The sequence below is a fragment of the Centruroides sculpturatus genome, unplaced genomic scaffold (genome assembly GCF_000671375.1).
Source record: "Centruroides sculpturatus isolate CEXI.00-Female unplaced genomic scaffold, Cexi_2.0 scaffold791, whole genome shotgun sequence".
Lineage (NCBI taxonomy): Eukaryota > Metazoa > Arthropoda > Arachnida > Scorpiones > Buthidae > Centruroides > Centruroides sculpturatus.
This window is the reverse complement of record NW_019385097.1, coordinates 384,874-406,128: the sequence shown is the minus strand read 5'-3', so window position 1 is coordinate 406,128 and position 21,255 is coordinate 384,874. Positions and strand designations below refer to the sequence as shown.

The 21,255-nt window shown below is 27.5% G+C and overlaps 1 protein-coding gene across 1 annotated transcript in view; it reads left to right on the top strand.

Moving 5' to 3' along the window:
- Positions 1-2,544: 2,544 nt before the first annotated feature.
- Positions 2,545-21,255, top strand: part of LOC111634632 (tripeptidyl-peptidase 2-like) — a 104,535-nt gene continuing 85,824 nt past the window's right edge. Inside the window, exons 1-8 of the mRNA XM_023379461.1 lie at positions 2,545-2,903; positions 6,967-7,095; positions 10,621-10,716; positions 10,834-10,938; positions 11,505-11,600; positions 11,718-11,822; positions 15,596-15,729; positions 19,960-20,057. Coding sequence (XP_023235229.1) covers positions 2,742-2,903; positions 6,967-7,095; positions 10,621-10,716; positions 10,834-10,938; positions 11,505-11,600; positions 11,718-11,822; positions 15,596-15,729; positions 19,960-20,057 — 925 coding nt within the window. The 5' untranslated portion in view covers positions 2,545-2,741. The remainder of the gene's footprint in view (positions 2,904-6,966; positions 7,096-10,620; positions 10,717-10,833; positions 10,939-11,504; positions 11,601-11,717; positions 11,823-15,595; positions 15,730-19,959; positions 20,058-21,255) is intronic.

Sequence of the window (21,255 nt, the reverse complement as noted above, 5' to 3'; positions counted from 1 at the left end):
CCTTCAGAAGTTGGGGCCTAGGGTGCGCGCCCGCCATTAAATCCGTCTCTTACCCTAAGCTGCGAATAAACGAGCGTCCCTTAAATACAAATGCCAGATAAATATTGTAGAATGTTATCGATACACCTAGTAGGAAACTTTCAGAATAAACTCGATTTCCAAACTATGATCTAGCTAAATCCAGTCTAGTAGTATAAGTAAGCCATTGATAACGGAGCATTCATTTTTTTTTATTATATTAAGAAATGAAATAATTGATATTGAATTATTCATTAATAAAATGTAATTTTAGGTTTTTTAAGACAACCTTGTTTTTTGATTTAAATTTTGTTCCTAAGCCTCTGATCCAACACCCAAATTACCCATTATGAGTACAGTACATCCAGAGTCCGATTCTCTGATGTTATAACAGGAAGAAAAAAAAATCTAAGTACGGGAATTTAATATCAGAAATTTTTAAAAATGTTTTCATGAGTTTCTTGGATCTATTTCTGTTATTTCTGATCTAATTAAAGAAATATTTGGATTAAGTGATGGAAATAGATGATCTCTGAAGTTAAATAATTTATGCTAAAACTATTTAAAAAGTGCCGATATACGAATAAAGGAGATACAGTAAATGTAGAGAACGTACCACACCCTTTCGTGGTTGATCAGCTGATTTCTTATTTAATCAGCTGATTAAGTAACGATGATTCATGGACTAAGGATCGCTATCGGTCATATTCTGAATAATGTATATCAAATAATATTCATTTTTATAAATAGCAATAAAATTATTATGTAAAAAAAAAAATCGAAACGCAACGAAAGTTAAACACTAGAAATCTTTTATAAATTAAAAAATATAACGAAAGTTGAATTAAAAAAAAAAGAAATTTGAAGCTTATATTTATAAATTATCGTTAATAAATTTTAGATTTACGTCAATTTTATAAATACATTCGGAGATTTGGAAACATTTTCTGTAAAAAGTGACCTCTAGTGAGAGATTTTTTTTAGAAATTCAGCATTATCATTCCGATGTGTTTGGTATCGCCGTGGGTTACCGTCGTCGCAGACATTGGTGGTGTGCATGAGATCGTTCACATTGTTACTCTATTATATTTTATGCATGCAGTTTATGCTGTCTAAAAATTACTTGTGTAACCTACGAATATAAAATTTTTTATTTTTGCTGATTCGTTTTTTCCATCAAATTTTGATTGTTTAGTATGGCAAATGATAATAAGATTGATTTTCCTGTGTGGGGTTTGTTACCGAAGAGAGAAACGGGTGTTGCGGCATTTCTTAGCAAAAATCCCGAATACGATGGTAGGGGAGTAATTATCGGTATTCTGGATTCGGGTATTGATCCTGGTGCACCTGGATTGCAGGTAATTATTCATCTCTACCCTTTTAATCAATATTATTTAATTATTCAAATAATTTTTATTTACAGATATTTTTTTAAATCTCAAATAAAAGCAGTCTTATAGTAATCTTTATTTCTATTCATATATATGTATATGAATAGAAATAAATCTTTAAAAACTATAACCTTTTAAATGAGAGAATTATAATTATAGCATATCTTATGTAAAAATGATATGATTTACTTATTGGAACGTATTTATATATGGCTTATTGCAATTGTTAATGTTATTACTGTCGTATAGAGCAATGTAATTTTTCACATTGGATAAAATTTTGAATTATATATTTATGTAATTAAATTATTAACTTTTACTGCCCTTTGGTCACTAAGAGGGCCTTTTTTTTTTTATGCATGTTGTGGATTTGCTCGAGTCCAGAATGAGGCGACTGGGGACATTTACAATATATGTTCACTAGCATAGTGAGGGAGGCAAGGGGACCTATCGTGCCCCAGGCGCCACTTGTAGAGGGGTGCCAAATGGTATCCAAGACAAACAAAATTTGTTTCTGGAGGGTTAGGGGGTGCCAATAAAGTAATGTGCCCCAGGTGCCAGTTATGTTTGCTACGCCACTGCATGTGTGAAACAGATTGCTTGTGAAAAGTTCCTGGGAAGTTCTTGTCCAAATTCCTCGGAACAGTTAGGGTATGACTGTGCAGACGCCAGTGAGCAAATTTTTCAGGTGAGCGGGAATGTGTGGCGAGAAGAGGCGAGACACGATAAATATCAAACCCTGTCGGATATGTGCGAGAAGCAGAAATTCACTTGCGCCAGCGAGATTTCTCACTTCTTGCTTGTGCAAGTTTTTCTTTGCGCAAACTATATCGCTCGCTGCTGAATTTGTCTGCATAGTCGTATCCTTAGGCCAATACCTTTTGCTACCTTGGCCATATAGCCATCAATTAATGGTGTTTTTGTTAGTAGATAGTATGGATAGTATTAGAATAATTAACAGCTTAGCTCAGAANGTTGAATTAAAAAAAAAAGAAATTTGAAGCTTATATTTATAAATTATCGTTAATAAATTTTAGATTTACGTCAATTTTATAAATACATTCGGAGATTTGGAAACATTTTCTGTAAAAAGTGACCTCTAGTGAGAGATTTTTTTTAGAAATTCAGCATTATCATTCCGATGTGTTTGGTATCGCCGTGGGTTACCGTCGTCGCAGACATTGGTGGTGTGCATGAGATCGTTCACATTGTTACTCTATTATATTTTATGCATGCAGTTTATGCTGTCTAAAAATTACTTGTGTAACCTACGAATATAAAATTTTTTATTTTTGCTGATTCGTTTTTTCCATCAAATTTTGATTGTTTAGTATGGCAAATGATAATAAGATTGATTTTCCTGTGTGGGGTTTGTTACCGAAGAGAGAAACGGGTGTTGCGGCATTTCTTAGCAAAAATCCCGAATACGATGGTAGGGGAGTAATTATCGGTATTCTGGATTCGGGTATTGATCCTGGTGCACCTGGATTGCAGGTAATTATTCATCTCTACCCTTTTAATCAATATTATTTAATTATTCAAATAATTTTTATTTACAGATATTTTTTTAAATCTCAAATAAAAGCAGTCTTATAGTAATCTTTATTTCTATTCATATATATGTATATGAATAGAAATAAATCTTTAAAAACTATAACCTTTTAAATGAGAGAATTATAATTATAGCATATCTTATGTAAAAATGATATGATTTACTTATTGGAACGTATTTATATATGGCTTATTGCAATTGTTAATGTTATTACTGTCGTATAGAGCAATGTAATTTTTCACATTGGATAAAATTTTGAATTATATATTTATGTAATTAAATTATTAACTTTTACTGCCCTTTGGTCACTAAGAGGGCCTTTTTTTTATGCATGTTGTGGATTTGCTCGAGTCCAGAATGAGGCGACTGGGGACGTTTACAATATATGTTCACTAGCATAGTGAGGGAGGCAAGGGGACCTATCGTGCCCCGGGCGCCACTCGCAGAGGGGTGCCAAATGGTATCCAAGACAAACAAAATTTGTTTCTGGAGGGGAGGGGGTGCCAATAAAGTAATGTGCCCCAGGTGCCAGTTATGTTTGCTACGCCACTGCATGTGTGAAACAGATTGCTTGTGAAAAGTTCCTGGGGAGTTCTTGCCCAAATTCCCTGGAACAGTTAGGGTATGACTGTGCAGACGCCAGTGAGCAAATTTTTCAGGTGAGCGGGAATGTGTGGCGAGAAGAGGCGAGACGCGATAAATATTAAACCCTGTCGGATATGTGCGAGAAGCAGAAATTCACACGTTCCAGCAAGATTTCTCACTTCTTGCTTGTGTAAGTTTTTCTTTGCACAAACTATATCGCTCGCTGCTGAATTCGTCTGCATAGTCGTACCCTTAGGCTGATACCTTTTGCTACCTTGGCCATATAGCCATCAATTAATGGTGTTTTTGTTAGTAGATAGTATTGGATACNTAACAATATAATCTGTAGCATTTATCATTAATACCAATAATATACAAAATAATAAATTTACTATAAAATAACTATTAATATATAGAAAGGAGATCTGTCTAAAATGAGTATAATTAAATAAACCAATTAAATTAAAAGAAAAGCTTGTCTACAAGATAAGAAATATTAATAAGATGAACAAACTTTGGACAGAACATCCAAAAAAAGCAATAGAAAATCAGGATATGACTAGATAGTGACAAAGAAAGGTGCTATCTAAATTAAAAACAAGATCTTTTGAGTCTCCTTTATAAAACAAAATATCATAACTACATGAAATATCAACTATAATTTCAAGAAACAACTGATAAGAGATACTTCTATATCCAAAAAAAAAAATCTTGTCAAATTTGTCAATTGCAAGTATCTGTCAAATTTGAGATACTTGCAACTGACTAAGAAATCAAAAAATCTAGATAATTTTTTTTTCAAGCAAATATTAATAAGATTAACTTCACATAGAACTACTTGAAAATATGATTCTCTCACCAGTGAAGTGTGGTTCAACAAGAAAAAGCTGTTAAAAACTATTAAAGATATTTAAGTGAAAATACTGAAGTATTTATTTAAATGCATACAATGAATTTTGAATGAAAATAAAACAGATGGTGAATATATTTTTGTTGCTAGCAATTTTATGGAAAAAAGTTGCATGTAATCTATTACAACNGAATGAGGCGACTGGGGACATTTACAATATATGTTCACTAGCATAGTGAGGGAGGCAAGGGGACCTATCGTGCCCCAGGCGCCACTTGTAGAGGGGTGCCAAATGGTATCCAAGACAAACAAAATTTGTTTCTGGAGGGTTAGGGGGTGCCAATAAAGTAATGTGCCCCAGGTGCCAGTTATGTTTGCTACGCCACTGCATGTGTGAAACAGATTGCTTGTGAAAAGTTCCTGGGAAGTTCTTGTCCAAATTCCTCGGAACAGTTAGGGTATGACTGTGCAGACGCCAGTGAGCAAATTTTTCAGGTGAGCGGGAATGTGTGGCGAGAAGAGGCGAGACACGATAAATATCAAACCCTGTCGGATATGTGCGAGAAGCAGAAATTCACTTGCGCCAGCGAGATTTCTCACTTCTTGCTTGTGCAAGTTTTTCTTTGCGCAAACTATATCGCTCGCTGCTGAATTTGTCTGCATAGTCGTATCCTTAGGCCAATACCTTTTGCTACCTTGGCCATATAGCCATCAATTAATGGTGTTTTTGTTAGTAGATAGTATGGATAGTATTAGAATAATTAACAGCTTAGCTCAGAAATGAGTAGAAATTTTAATGATAAAAAATTGCAATGAACTCTGACGGGAGGTTCCCGACATTTTTATTTGTCTGCCACTTTCCATAACTAGTTTTAATTTTCCCGATTCCTTTCTATGCCGATAAAAGTAACAATAAATTAAAAATAGGATGAATAGAAACTTAAATAAGAATTAATAATAATTTTTTATTAACATTAATCAAAACTCAAATTTTATGTTTTAAAGGTGTCAATTATTATTATTATTATGTTATTATTTATATATTTTTTAAAATATAATAGAAAAATAAATTTATTGCAAGTCTCTGATAATATAATAACCTCAGATATATTGAGTGATTCTTTGGGGTCACTAGTAACTATACTGGAAACCCCCAGTTGTTTATTTAATCTGAAAGTGGTTAAATACAGAATCATTTTTATTGTATATAAAACTCATTTTGTGAAAAATTATTATCAGAAGCAGTGATTTTTATTGATAAAAAAGTTTAAGCATCTTGTGAATTCACACTGAATATTCATTAATCAAACTTTTTATTAATATAAATTTAATATACTAAAATCTTAATATACAGGATGGGACAAAAATCAGTTTAACAAAAGTTCATGATATATTATTAAAAATAATAAACACTGTAATTTCTATATGCCATTCATTTTCAATTTAAAAGTTTAATTTTTGAAATAAACATTAAAACATATTAATCAATATAGAAGAGATTGAAGAAAACAAAACAAAACAAAAAGTAAGAAAAAAGGTGCAATCTCAAATAGAATGTGAAGCAAAAGTCAGTTTTCAAAAAGTATATTAAACAAAGTATGTAATTCACAAATTTTTTCCTTCCATGTGTAGTAGTAATTAGTCATTTCATGCATTTTTATAATTTTATTAACTTTTAGTTTATTACGTTTATAAAGTTTATGAATCTTTAAATTTCTTCCACATATAATAAACTTTTCAGATATTTTGTGAGAGANAACAGCTAAATCAAGATGATCGCTTTCAACGAGATGAACTTGAAGCAAGGGTTGATGTTCTCAACTCATTAGATAAAAAGTATAATGATCTTGGCCCAGTTTATGATTGTGTTGTATTTCATGATGGAAATACTTGGAAGTAAGAATTTTTTCTTTATTTTAAAAATTATAAAGTTTTATAGTTTATAATTATTTTTAATTTTATAATTAAAAGAACAAAAATTTTTTATTAATGTAATTAATTTTAGCAAAACCCAAATATTTTCTATTATTAAAAAATGTTTAGAAATTTGTCCTTCTAAATCAAATTCTACTTAATTTGAACCAATTTTGTTCATTTTGCCACTAAGTGTTACAGCCAAAATCAAAAATAAATCAGGCATTTATTTTTAAAAGTATGACATATTTGTAAAATTAGTGTGCACTACACATTTCAACATAAATGTGTGTGTTCATTTGTAATCTATATTTACTTTCTTTTTGTTGTATATAACATTGCTAATTTAAACTCATCTGAATAACCCCAGCAATAATTAGTTTGGATTAGTGAGAGTCTACAACATGTAATGATTAAAAGCAACATACAGATACTGAAAAGTTTGTATTTAAATACATTTATGATTAGAANGCTCTATAAGAATTTTTTCATTATATGTTATTTAAATCATTTTAAAAACTTTGCTTCTATTAAAAATTGAGGAAAAACTGATATAATTAAATGTTTGCAATTAAAATTATATTTTATCATTATTAAATTATAATGATGATAAAACATTTTAACATATTAATTGTTAAATTAATTTTTTAAAATAGAAAACTAGTGATGGAAAGCCAAAAATTATTGACATGATGGATGCTTCTGGGGCAGGAGATGTTGACACATCTAAAATAGTAGAGGCAACAGATGGAGAAATTGTTGGATTGACTGGAAGAAAATTAAAGGTTAGTAACAACAGTGAGCATTAATAGTTTAATATTTAATATATTTTCAATAGTCAAGTGAAAAAAATACTGCCAAATATACAGTAGTTATCAAGTTTTGTTTGAAAAGTTACAACAATGATTTTCAAATGTGTATAAACATCCACTAACCCAATTTTTAATTAAAGCCAAATGATCCACCAGATTATTGGACTATTTTAGCTTTAAAATAGGCCCAATGATCTGGTTGATTTATTGACTTTATCCAATGATATAAAATAAAATTAAAACAGTGGGATTTCTTTTTTGTTTACATTCTTGTTTAGAAATCCATAATACTTTCTTTAATGTTTTTGAATTTTATAAAACCATAAAAATAAAAAGATTCTGGAAATAGTCTTTTTTCCATATATGCTGAAATACCAGATCTAAATTTTGGAGACCAACCATTGCTTAAGTTCCTCTTTAATTAAATTTGGGAAAAATAACTGACTGCTAGTTAAGATAGCTACAATATCTACAAGCTAATTAATTACAAAGTTTATTGGTAATTTTATATTGTGGGTATGGGTTCATGGGTTGCATTGCTTTGCCTGTCACATTCTAATGTCATGCTTTTTTGCATAGCAGCATTTTGCATCAGATCCAAAATAGCACACAAATTTAAATCTAAAATTAAAAAACAAAATTTATTAGAATTTAACAAGAATGATTGTGCTTAAAAAATGACTATTATTAAAAATGATAACAAAAAGACATTATTTATTATTATTATTATTATTATTACTTTTTGCTATTTTTGTAATTATTGCTAAAAGCACAATTTTAAAATTTCAAAATTAATAATTATTTGAAGTTAACATGACTAACTTTTCTAAAACATTTACAAATAAGCACTTTTTCTTATTTTTGTTACATTAAAATACACTATTTTTAAAAAATTCAAAATTAAATGATTTACCTAAACTGTTAGTTACATACTTTTAATTTTGTTNCTATTTGTAAGTAAAAATTGAAAGTGTCTGTAAAAGTAATTTTTTAAAATATCCTGTTTTGTGATAAAGTTTTAATACTTATTATTATAATCTAGACACGTTAATCCTTAAATATACTTGTATATTCGGCCACAAGTATATATTATGTATACTTGTGGCCCAAAACTCCTTGACTTCTTCCAATGCGGCCCAGAGAAACAAAAAGGTTGGACACCCCTGCTTTAAGGTTTTTAAGTCCCATGCTTTTTTCTATCATAAATATACTGCCACGCTGTTGGAAGCACATTAACATCCTTGGTATTTAGGCAACAGTTTTTCATTTACTTTTATATATTTTCATCTTTTCCATCTCCAATGCAATGGATGGAGAGCGGACTGTTTTAATGACTTTTGCTTCATTCCATTTTACAATTGCTCCTTCTGTTTGTGCCATAATTGCCAATACTGTGTTGTGCCCTTTATCAATGTTGTATTTGTGTTCTCGCAGACATATCGTCAGGTTTCTTCTAGTTACACCCACATAATCCTTTGTTAATCCTAACTGTTGATTTTCAAATGGTATTTTATAAATTCCAGCTTTCTCTTCTGTTTTTACACTGTCTTTATCGTTCCTTAGTAAGCTATAACTTTCTTGAGATGGTATTGAACGTTGGTACAATATAAAAATGCTCTTCTGATGAGTGCTTTAAATGCTGATAATTTATATTTATATGGGTTGTTGGACCAAGATGGTATGTAGAGAGGAGCATGTGTGGGTTTTAAATACACTGCTCTTTGTACATTTCCTTATTTAAATATTATATCTTTTATATTGTACCAATGTTCAGTACCATCTCAAGAAAGTTATAGCTTACTAAGGAACGATAAAGACAGTGTAAAAACAGAAGAGAAAGCTGGAATTTATAAAATACCATTTGAAAATCAACAGTTAGGATTAACAAAGGATTATGTGGNCAATGGATGGAGAGCGGACTGTTTTAATGACTTTTGCTTCATTCCATTTTACAATCACTCCTTCTGTCTGTGCCATAATTGCCAATACTGTGTTGTGCCCTTTATCAATGTTGTATTTGTGTTCTCGCAAACATACTGTTAGGTTTCTTCTAGTTACATCCACATAATCCTTTGTTAATCCTAACTGTTGATTTTCAAATGGTATTTTATAAATTCCAGCTTTCTCTTCTGTTTTTACACTGTCTTTATCGTTCCTTAGTAAGCTATAACTTTCTTGAGATGGTACTGAACATTGGTACAATATAAAAGATATAATATTTAAATAAGGAAATGTACAAAGAGCAGTGTATTTAAAACCCACACATGCTCCTCTCTACATACCATCTTGGTCCAACAACCCATATAAATATAAATTATCAGCATTTAAAGCACTCATCAGAAGAGCATTTTTATATTGTACCAACGTTCAATACCATCTCAAGAAAGTTATAGCTTACTAAGGAACGATAAAGACAGTGTAAAAACAGAACAGAAAGCTGGAATTTATAAAATACCATTTGAAAATCAACAGTTAGGATTAACAAAGGATTATGTGGATGTAACTAGAAGAAACCTAACAGTATGTTTGCGAGAACACAAATACAACATTGATAAAGGGCACAACACAGTATTGGCAATTATGGCACAGACAGAAGGAGTGATTGTAAAATGGAATGAAGCAAAAGTCATTAAAACAGTCCGCTCTCCATCCATTGCATTGGAGATGGAAAAGATGAAAATATATAAAAGTAAATGAAAAACTGTTGCCTAAATACCAAGGATGCTAATGCGCTTCCAACAGCGTGGCAGTATATTTATGATAGAAAAAAGCATGGGAGTTAAAAACCCTTAAAGCTTGTAATAGTTATACTTAGCCTTGTTTACTATGTTTTTATTTATTTACATTATTTTTTTATTGGCCTCTTCTATCTGAGGAAATTGTGTACCAAAGCCAGACGATGGAAATATATAAAAGTAAATGAAAAACTGTTGCCTAAATACCAAGGATGCTAATGCGCTTCCAACAGCGTGGCAGTATATTTATTGTATTTATTTATTTTTCATTAATTTAATATACACAATTATTTTAAATTTTTTAAATTTAAAATGAAACTATTTGAAAAAACAATGCATTCCATTCTGGAATGGTTTAATCGTAATCCTGAAGATGGCCTATATTTAAGTAGGTTGAAAACATTAGAGAAATAAAATGGTTTGTGCTCAGCAAAGAATTCTGGTGTGCTGATAAAATTAACATTTGACATATAATTATAAGTGTTTTATGAAATTAATTTAAACAGTGAAATAAATTTAAATGAATAGAAATCTTCTAATAATAAAATAATCTTCATTCTTTTCATACTATTTGCAATTAGTTTTTGTGTTTAAAATATTCTTATGGAACTAATGGTGATAAACAAGCTTTTTTTAAGTATTACATTAATATAATGCTGTTCTATTATTCAATTAGTTTATAGACTTATATCTTTATAACTAAATATGTTTAATTTAATATAATATTAACAATAAATAAATACGAAATTATGATTAATTATAGATTCCTTCATCTTGGATAAATCCTAGTGGAAAATATCATATAGGAATTAAAAATGCATATGATTTATATCCAAAATCATTAAAAGAAAGAATTCAGGTAGCCAACTATAATTTAATTAACTTTTTACATTTTAATGTAATAAATTATCAAAAAACATTTTATAGAAATTATTGAAATAACAAACTACAAAAGTTTTTCTGTATAAAATTTCAGAAAGAGAGAAAAGAAAAGCAATGGGATCCAAATCATAAATTATTATTAGCAGCTGCAATTCGTGAACTTCAAGAATTTGATGATAAACATCCAAACACTAATCAGGTGGATTGAATAAAATAAGTTTGTTATAATTTTAATCAAAAAATAATTTTTAAATTATTTGTTTTATATTTTTTGATTTTTAAAAACCATAATTTAAAAAAATTTATTTTAAAACTTGCTACTGTATTTATAGCACAATAGTGTTTTTAAAATATAATAAAGAAAATAAAATGCATATTCAGATACAGGTAGCCCTTGGTTTACGCCGGTTCAATTTACGCCGATTCACAATAATGCCTCTGCACAATTCGCGATTTTGCTGTGTAATTCCCCGATTTTCCCTATGCCAGACTGATTTTCATTTCAGTGTTGATGTATTTACCGAGCCGCGACATTGTACATTCGTTAAAACAAAGATTTTTACTGAATATATTTATTTTTTTTGTTTAATATTATTGGGTATGTATACATTTGCATTAAATTAATATTAAAATACTAAACGTTTAGGTACCCACGAGTCAAGTTATCAAACTTAATAGTCCAATANCTTATATCTTTATAACTAAATATGTTTAATTTAATATAATATTAACAATAAATAAATACGAAATTATGATTAATTATAGATTCCTTCATCTTGGATAAATCCTAGTGGAAAATATCATATAGGAATTAAAAATGCATATGATTTATATCCAAAATCATTAAAAGAAAGAATTCAGGTAGCCAACTATAATTTAATTAACTTTTTACATTTTAATGTAATAAATTATCAAAAAACATTTTATAGAAATTATTGAAATAACAAACTACAAAAGTTTTTCTGTATAAAATTTCAGAAAGAGAGAAAAGAAAAGCAATGGGATCCAAATCATAAATTATTATTAGCAGCTGCAATTCGTGAACTTCAAGAATTTGATGATAAACATCCAAACACTAATCAGGTGGATTGAATAAAATAAGTTTGTTATAATTTTAATCAAAAAATAATTTTTAAATTATTTGTTTTATATTTTTTGATTTTTAAAAACCATAATTTAAAAAAATTTATTTTAAAACTTGCTACTGTATTTATAGCACAATAGTGTTTTTAAAATATAATAAAGAAAATAAAATGCATATTCAGATACAGGTAGCCCTTGGTTTACGCCGGTTCAATTTACGCCGATTCACAATAATGCCTCTGCACAATTCGCGATTTTGCTGTGTAATTCCCCGATTTACCCTATGCCAGACTGATTTTCATTTCAGTGTTGATGTATTTACCGAGCCGCGACATTGTACATTCGTTAAAACAAAGATTTTTACTGAATATATTTATTTTTTTTGTTTAATATTATTGGGTATGTATATATTGCATTAAATATTATTGGATTATACATTTGGGTAATATTATTGGGTATGTATACATTTGCATTAAATTAATATTAAAATACTAAACGTTTAGGTACCCACGAGTCAAGTTATCAAACTTAATAGTCCAATAAATGGCGTCTGAATCCATAGCGCGATTGAATTTATCTCGTATCAGTTCGTTCAGGAAAACATTTTACGACGCAGTAGCACTTCCGGCGATCACAAACTATCGTTAGTGAGACAAATCTACTTCTCGTTGGCCAGACAATATCTATCTCTCCTTAATTTTCCTGCTCAAACTGACCTTACATATGTGCTACGGCGACCGGTGGTCGACCAATCAGTGTCTCTGCTCATCCGTAGCTCTACGTATGGTTAAACTATCTTTTCGACTATGGAAAGCTTGACGATTGAACTTTGTGAGTTAGACAATGATTGGGAGTGAAGTGTGAATGTAAAAAGGAGCATCGTCACATCTTTTTGACCATATTCCGAAATTCTCAATGAAAGAAAACAAAAATGTAAACAATTAAAGATGGATACTTTTTCCGAAAAATGTAATAGATCTGAAACTAAAATTTTTAATTAAAACATTTAACTTTATTTTATGATAAAATACATTTTAAAAATTTATTTGTACTTTGTATTATATTGTATTAATAAACAAAATTATTTGCGTATTTTTCACTTATGTGGAACCTAACCCTATACCTCAGTGTAAATATGGGTTCGTTTTACGCCGATTCGATTTGTGCCGGCTTTTGTAATTAGGGCTACCTGTAATTATCTCTTTATATCTTTTAAAGATATGTCATTTCAAAAGCTGAATGATACTAGATAAAATTTAAGAAAGATAAATTGTTTGATTGTTTTAATTAAATTATAATTGCAAAAATATATAAAATATAAAACATTAGAAAATAATAATAATAATGTTTTTAAGCACTGAAGGTACAAATGATGTGGAGATTACATACAAAATTAAAAATAAAATAAAAATCATATCATTACAGCATCACAATAACAATATAATCTGTAGCATTTATCATTAATACCAATAATATACAAAATAATAAATTTACTATAAAATAACTATTAATATATAGAAAGGAGATCTGTCTAAAATGAGTATAATTAAATAAACCAATTAAATTAAAAGAAAAGCTTGTCTACAAGATAAGAAATATTAATAAGATGAACAAACTTTGGACAGAACATCCAAAAAAAGCAATAGAAAATCAGGATATGACTAGATAGTGACAAAGAAAGGTGCTATCTAAATTAAAAACAAGATCTTTTGAGTCTCCTTTATAAAACAAAATATCATAACTACATGAAATATCAACTATAATTTCAAGAAACAACTGATAAGAGATACTTCTATATCCAAAAAAAAAAATCTTGTCAAATTTGTCAATTGCAAGTATCTGTCAAATTTGAGATACTTGCAACTGACTAAGAAATCAAAAAATCTAGATAATTTTTTTTTCAAGCAAATATTAATAAGATTAACTTCACATAGAACTACTTGAAAATATGATTCTCTCACCAGTGAAGTGTGGTTCAACAAGAAAAAGCTGTTAAAAACTATTAAAGATATTTAAGTGAAAATACTGAAGTATTTATTTAAATGCATACAATGAATTTTGAATGAAAATAAAACAGATGGTGAATATATTTTTGTTGCTAGCAATTTTATGGAAAAAAGTTGCATGTAATCTATTACAACTGTACATCTAATTATTATAAAATATTGGTTAATTACTAGTAGGGTTTATCATTTCTGGTCTTTTGCTTATCCCAGGATTCCAGAAAAAAGTGAACTGTTTCCCAGGATTCCAGGATATAATTAATTATTTTTAAGATATAAAATAAATCTTAAAATTGAATGATGATATTATTTTTCATTTTTAAGTAACTTAATATGTCCTGCAATCTCCAAAATAATAATAAAAATAATGCTGTGTAAAATATGCATAAAAATTACTTTTGAATTACATAGAAATTTTCACAAATAGAAAAGATTTATTAAAGTTTGTTGGAAACTGCTTACAACAAAAATGCCTTTGAATTGAGTTTAAAATTTAAAGAAAAAAATGAACTTAGATCAAACTTATAAGTTAGAAGGTAATTTTCTTTATTTAAATAAAACCTAATACAAAATATTATTGTAAATTTTTATAATATTTTTAAAAGCAAGATTAAGTACAATTATTCCAGATATTACAGGTTCTGACAAGCAAAGAATTTTCAGAGTCCTGCCACAAATAGGCTACATATTGATTATTGACAATCTGTGACATGCCATAATAAGCAAAAATTTAAAAAACTAATAAGCAAGCTTAAAATTAATAAATACAAATATATTCTGATGGTTTATGAGTTAATTATACTTTCTATTTACAAAATTTCATCAACATTAACACAAAATAAGAAAAAAAGTGAATTTTTAAGAAATTTGCAGGATTTCCTGGGTTAAAAAACAGCTGGGATCCTGTTGGAGAAACCCTAATTACTAGTATGTGAAATACAGTTATGTGGAAACTTGAAATGATAAATTAGTCAGTCAATTTCCAATTTATTGAAAAGAAGCCAGAAATTTAAAAAATAAGATAAATTTGTATATACCTGATTTAATGGTTTCTTGTACCTTCAATTTATTTTATTACAATAATATCATAAATATTATGGTACATGTTATGAACACTTATGTTCAAATCTTGCATTTATAACAACATGATCTAGCTATGTCTTCATATTAAATTTAACTATAGTAGGAGTGGTTTTAGCAAAATATCCTGTTTTTCCATGGGTTATGGAGAACCGTAGGAAAAAGGCAATGTATAAGGCCCATCCAAAAAAGTTTTGAAATATAATATATTATTATTAAATAATAAAATAAATATTAAATATTATACTAAATACATTTTGAACTGTGGAAAAAGCAGTTCAAAATGCATTTAGTATAAATAAATCTTTTCTGTTATAAATGAAAAAAAAAAAAGGACTGTTATAAAGATCAAAGTGATTTTTGTTTTTCTAAAGTACCTTCTTTTTGAAAATTTTTAGGATTACATATATATCTTAAATGTTTTAATTGATCTTAAATCTTTTAATTGATTGAATAAACATGCTTTATTATTTGTTTTAAGAATCTGATTTGTAACTTCATAACCCATAATGGGTCTTTACTAACCAATTTGTAAATTTAGAATTTGTCAGTATTTAAAATTTTTAATTTGTCAAATGTGAAAATACAGATGGAAATATCTAAATCAAATACAAATTTTTTTTATTATTATAATTGTTGTATACTGAAGACTTTTAAATTGTATAAATTATAATTTGTTATTTTTAACAGCTAAATCAAGATGATCGCTTTCAACGAGATGAACTTGAAGCAAGGGTTGATGTTCTCAACTCATTAGATAAAAAGTATAATGATCTTGGCCCAGTTTATGATTGTGTTGTATTTCATGATGGAAATACTTGGAAGTAAGAATTTTTTCTTTATTTTAAAAATTATAAAGTTTTATAGTTTATAATTATTTTTAATTTTATAATTAAAAGAACAAAAATTTTTTATTAATGTAATTAATTTTAGCAAAACCCAAATATTTTCTATTATTAAAAAATGTTTAGAAATTTGTCCTTCTAAATCAAATTCTACTTAATTTGAACCAATTTTGTTCATTTTGCCACTAAGTGTTACAGCCAAAATCAAAAATAAATCAGGCATTTATTTTTAAAAGTATGACATATTTGTAAAATTAGTGTGCACTACACATTTCAACATAAATGTGTGTGTTCATTTGTAATCTATATTTACTTTCTTTTTGTTGTATATAACATTGCTAATTTAAACTCATCTGAATAACCCCAGCAATAATTAGTTTGGATTAGTGAGAGTCTACAACATGTAATGATTAAAAGCAACATACAGATACTGAAAAGTTTGTATTTAAATACATTTATGATTAGAATATTATAGAAATATAATTACTTATTTTGAAGTAATTTTGTTGGGCATATTATGAATTATTTCTAAATATTTAAATATATTTATAATAATTATGGCAATCATTATTCTACACAGCTGAAAACAGTTTAATGATCCAACAGATCAGTTATCTGTCATCTTTCAAATTTTTAATAGATCACCCTCTCTCTCTACTTTTGATCACAAAATGAATTTTAAGGTTTTCATACTTAAATAATTAATATCCTTGAAAACAAAAGAGAGTTAAAAAATTATATAAATCATAATTAATTATTAAAATTGTAACTATTGATTTAACTTAAATTTTAATTTATTTTTAATATATTTTGATTTCAGTAATGCAGATAAATATAATACAATGCAAAATTTAAATTTTTAATACATTCAATTGAAAATATTAATATAAAAGCAATTTATTATTGAAAATAACAATCAATCAAAAATTTTAAATAAAGATATAAGTATGCTTTTAATGTTAGAATAAATCAATTTACAGAATTTTTACTTATTAAATTGGCACAAAGGATCAAAATTCATTCATTGAAATTTAGATTCTTTAATATTTATTGTCTTAAATTATTTCATTTAGTTATATTAATGTTTAAATTATCATTAATTCAAATTTTTTAGCATCAATGAATTAAGTTGGTATTAAGCTTTTGCATTAAGTAAATTTATAGACAGAAATTATCGTGTATATATTCAGTTGATCATTTTTCACAATTTTTGCCTATAAATTTGAAATGAAATTTAAAAATGGAAGAAGATTGTTTGTTAATTAAGGCAACCAAATGGAAAAGTTTTGGCTTATATTCAGCCATTTTCAGGTTTGATCTGAATAAAGTAGTTTTGAAGAAATGAAAATTATTTTATGCTTCACTGGCATGACTTAACTTTTGTTATTTTGAATTTGTTTCAGTTTCTATAAATGAAAAGTTAATGTATGCTTGAACTTAAAAAGTAGGTTAAAATCATTATAGTTGTCATTATTTGATTTGCTAATTTTCATCTAATTAGATGTTATATGTCAAAATAATTAATACACTATGTATAATTTAGTCCAAGCATTTTATTAATTTTGAATATTTTTTTGAAACCAACTTAATAGTATTTACAGTACAGACAAAATTTGTACAAAGGATCCTTAAAATAATTGTAAAACATTTAAAAATAACAATCTAAATAGATATTTTAAATTTTTCATTACTAGTGTTAGATAAAATTAATGATAACTTTATTGTTGGGAAAAATATTTGGCTAATTAATATTCAATTTTTGAAGCTAGAGCAAATACTTAAGGGACTAAAGGAACTATAAATCAGTAAATGTTTAATTTGGAAGTTTTTTATTTAGATTAATTTTTAAAACATCAAGTTAAATTTTCATTACATTAATAATTTTATACTACTTTCCATGATTTAAATATAGTGAAGGTAGACTTTAAAGTATTTGAAGTATTCTGTATACAGTAAACCCTCAATTTAACAGACAAAAAATTTCTGTCCTTTAATGAAAAATTCTAAACTATTTTTATTTGCAAATAGAGCATGCTACAAGGTTGGAATAATGAGTCAATGAGCATAAATTACTCACTGTACATTATATTATTATTTTATTTATACCTTTGCATCATAATAACATCTTAATGCATCTTGCATATTGTAAGTGTGTAGTGGAAATATAGAACAACACATTCAATTTAATAGATGTTTGGGAATAGCAAGCATCTCTTCTCCTAATTAGTCCATTAAATTGAAGGCTTACTATACTAGTATGTTCATATTTTTCATTAAATAAGTGATTACAGCAATTATTGAATTTTATTACACAAGTTAAAACTGTGTTGCTGTGATGATATCTTACAAGTTGTGTTACAATTACAAACTTCTAATTACAGTGAGAAGTTGGTATAATGAATGTCAGTTTAATGAAATTTTCAGTATAATGAATATACAGTCGACCCCCCCATAACACAGGTTCCTATAGTTCAGATTCCTATATCACGGCGAAAAAATTGCGACAGTATTCGTACAAACATGCTAAAAAAACTCCTATAATTCGGTAAAATGTCATCACAGACTTGTGTCGCGACAGGATTGCACAAACTGTTGAGTTTAAACGAGCAGTGGACCTACTAAAAACCATTTATTTAACATCCATAAAAATTATATTTATCTTAATGATGTCTCTAAAGTTCAGCAAATTTTTCGCAAAAAAAATAATTTATCAGGAAGCACACGAGTGCCATTCGATGACAATCTCCATGATGAAAACAAGCTTAATCAATGGTGTAGTTGAACGGTGCACACTTGGTAAGTAATCCTACAATTTTTTGTTTATAGCATAGTTTATATGGATTATTCCCAAAAAATTATATGTATTTTGGAAATGTTGAGTCAAATTAGACTAGAATCGATTAATTTTATGGAAGAAACCTTTCAAACAGCTGTAGTCCGTAAACTGCATATGTGCCGGGTGTGATTGACTGGACTTGTAAAAGCTGGATTCATAAAACTTGGAACGTATATACCGTGTTATAGGGGGGGTTGACTGTATCTTGACTCCCCTGCCAATTTCCTGTTCATCTCAATGCAAAAATGTTTCAATTTAATGAATATCATTATAACAAAAATTTCAGTTTAATACTGTATAATAAAAACTCTGTCCATTATGAAAGAATAGTTTCATTATAATGAAATCTATAAATGTATAAATCATTCATTATTAGTATATGAGTATTATTATGTCATATAGTCTGGGAACATTAATTTTAATGTATAGTTCAACTGGCAATACTAATTTTAATCCTTGGTTATAGTTTCATTTCGATGTTATTACTCTACAGTTTATTTCTTTAAGTTTATGAGAAAAAATAAAAAACTAAAGCAGTTTTCTTTGGAAGAGAATAATAAAATATTAGATAACATGCAAAAAGGAATTAACAAAATGATGTGCCTGATGGCCTACTGGAATGATCTTACAATATTGTATTTTATTGATAAAACTTCAATTAAAGAAACAACATGCACAAAATTTAGACCAGAAAATAATGGCTTCAAGCAGAAATAATAGAGGTAGGATTGCAACTAATATCGGTATTACTATATCATTATTTTAGTTGTTTGTTCATGATATTTTTTGATTTTTTATTACAGATTAATTTTTATTTTAATTTAATATAATTTACTTTCTGAAAATTGAAATTTTGTTCCATATACATAATAGACAAATTGCATTTTTAAAAACTTTCTTATTTCAAAATATAAGTTTTTTTTTTTATCTTAATAATTATTAAATTTCTTTTATCCATGCATTTTGAGGAAGACCATTGAAAATATTTTGATGGTCTTCCTCAATTTCATTATACTGACATTTCACTGTATTAGTGCAACTTTACTATTGTGTATTGATAATATTTCAACATATTTGAGAGAAAAATTGGTGGAATTTTCATGCTCAAATACAGTATAATTTTTCAGTTTATGTTTAGTTTATAAATATACATTGATAATAATTTTGATCTGTTTTTAATAATTTGCTTTATAAACAGTACTTCAGGAGCTTATTATTCTCATATTATCAAATGGAATTTAAAATAAATAGAAATTAATTTTTATTTATTTCAAATTTCATTCTATAATTTACATTTACATTTTTACATTTATGTAATATAATTTATTATAACATTCTAAAGTGTTTCAAAAAATTAACATTTAAATTTTTAGAGCAGCAGTGGATATAAGTGAAACTGGAGATCTTGAATCTTGCACTTTACTTAGTTCATATCGTGAAATGATGCAATATGCTGTTCTAACTTCTAAAGGTAAAGGCTTTTATATTTAATATGTATAAAAATTATAATAAGTAAACCATTTCATTCCAGATTTTTATTTGAAAGTTTTTGTAATCATTCCATATAAGTAGTCTTGTGCCAATGCATTAGCTACTTTCAAGAATTAAAATATAATAAATATAATTTCATTTTTCATTATTTATTAAAGAAGTTTTGTTTTACAATTATAAATAACACAATTTCAGTATTTAACAGATTCTAATAAAACTCTTTAAACATTTAGTATGCAAGTTATATTAAGAAACTAAAATTTAAAAAAATAAAATTATACTTCTTTACTCTTACTTTACTATATACTAAGTTATGCTATACTACTATATACTCTTTACTATATACTCCTACAATTAAACAGGATCTCTGAAGATAGAAATATAGAAAAAATTGTGCATTTATCAGATTTGGTTTAAAAAGCAGAAAAAGACTGGAATTAGAACCAACAAACTGGAATCAATTAGAATAAACTATAATAATAAAATATTGCAAATCTTAATGAGTGAATCTTTCTGAACTAACAATGATGCAATTAAACTTGCTATTATGTAAGGCTAATTTGTTGGGAAAATATTCCTTTTTTAAATTTTTTAAGTATTATACATTTCATTCTTGACCATTTTATCAAGTGTATATATATATATATATATATATATATATACTTTATATATGAAACAAACACGAAAAGTGATAAGGGATGACAAGCAGATTCAAGACTTTAATAACACTGTCTGATACAATGATGCCTTTGTAAGGGACAAGTGAAGGACAGGTTACAACGTATTTATTTTTCAGTCTTGCCAACGTCCGTCACCATAGTCCAGATCGCTGAACTCAACATTTATTTATAAACGTAACAGATAAGAGTCTGAGAGTTGCTTAATGTATAGACAAACGTAATGGTCATCTGTAGAATCCAAATCTAATTATGGTTAAAAGTTTAGAACGGGGTCAGACCCTCTCGATTACAAGGCGCCATATATGAAACACGAGTACAGAAAGGAAACTGTTGTTGTGTAAAATCGATGAATGCATCGTTGTCGTGTCACAATTACATATCGAGATGTTATATATGATATATTATACTTCCTATACTGGTTATCGATATATTAATTTGTAAAAATTAACTTAAAAAAAACGTGTAAATGTATCTAATTTTGTCCAGTTCTTAAACTAG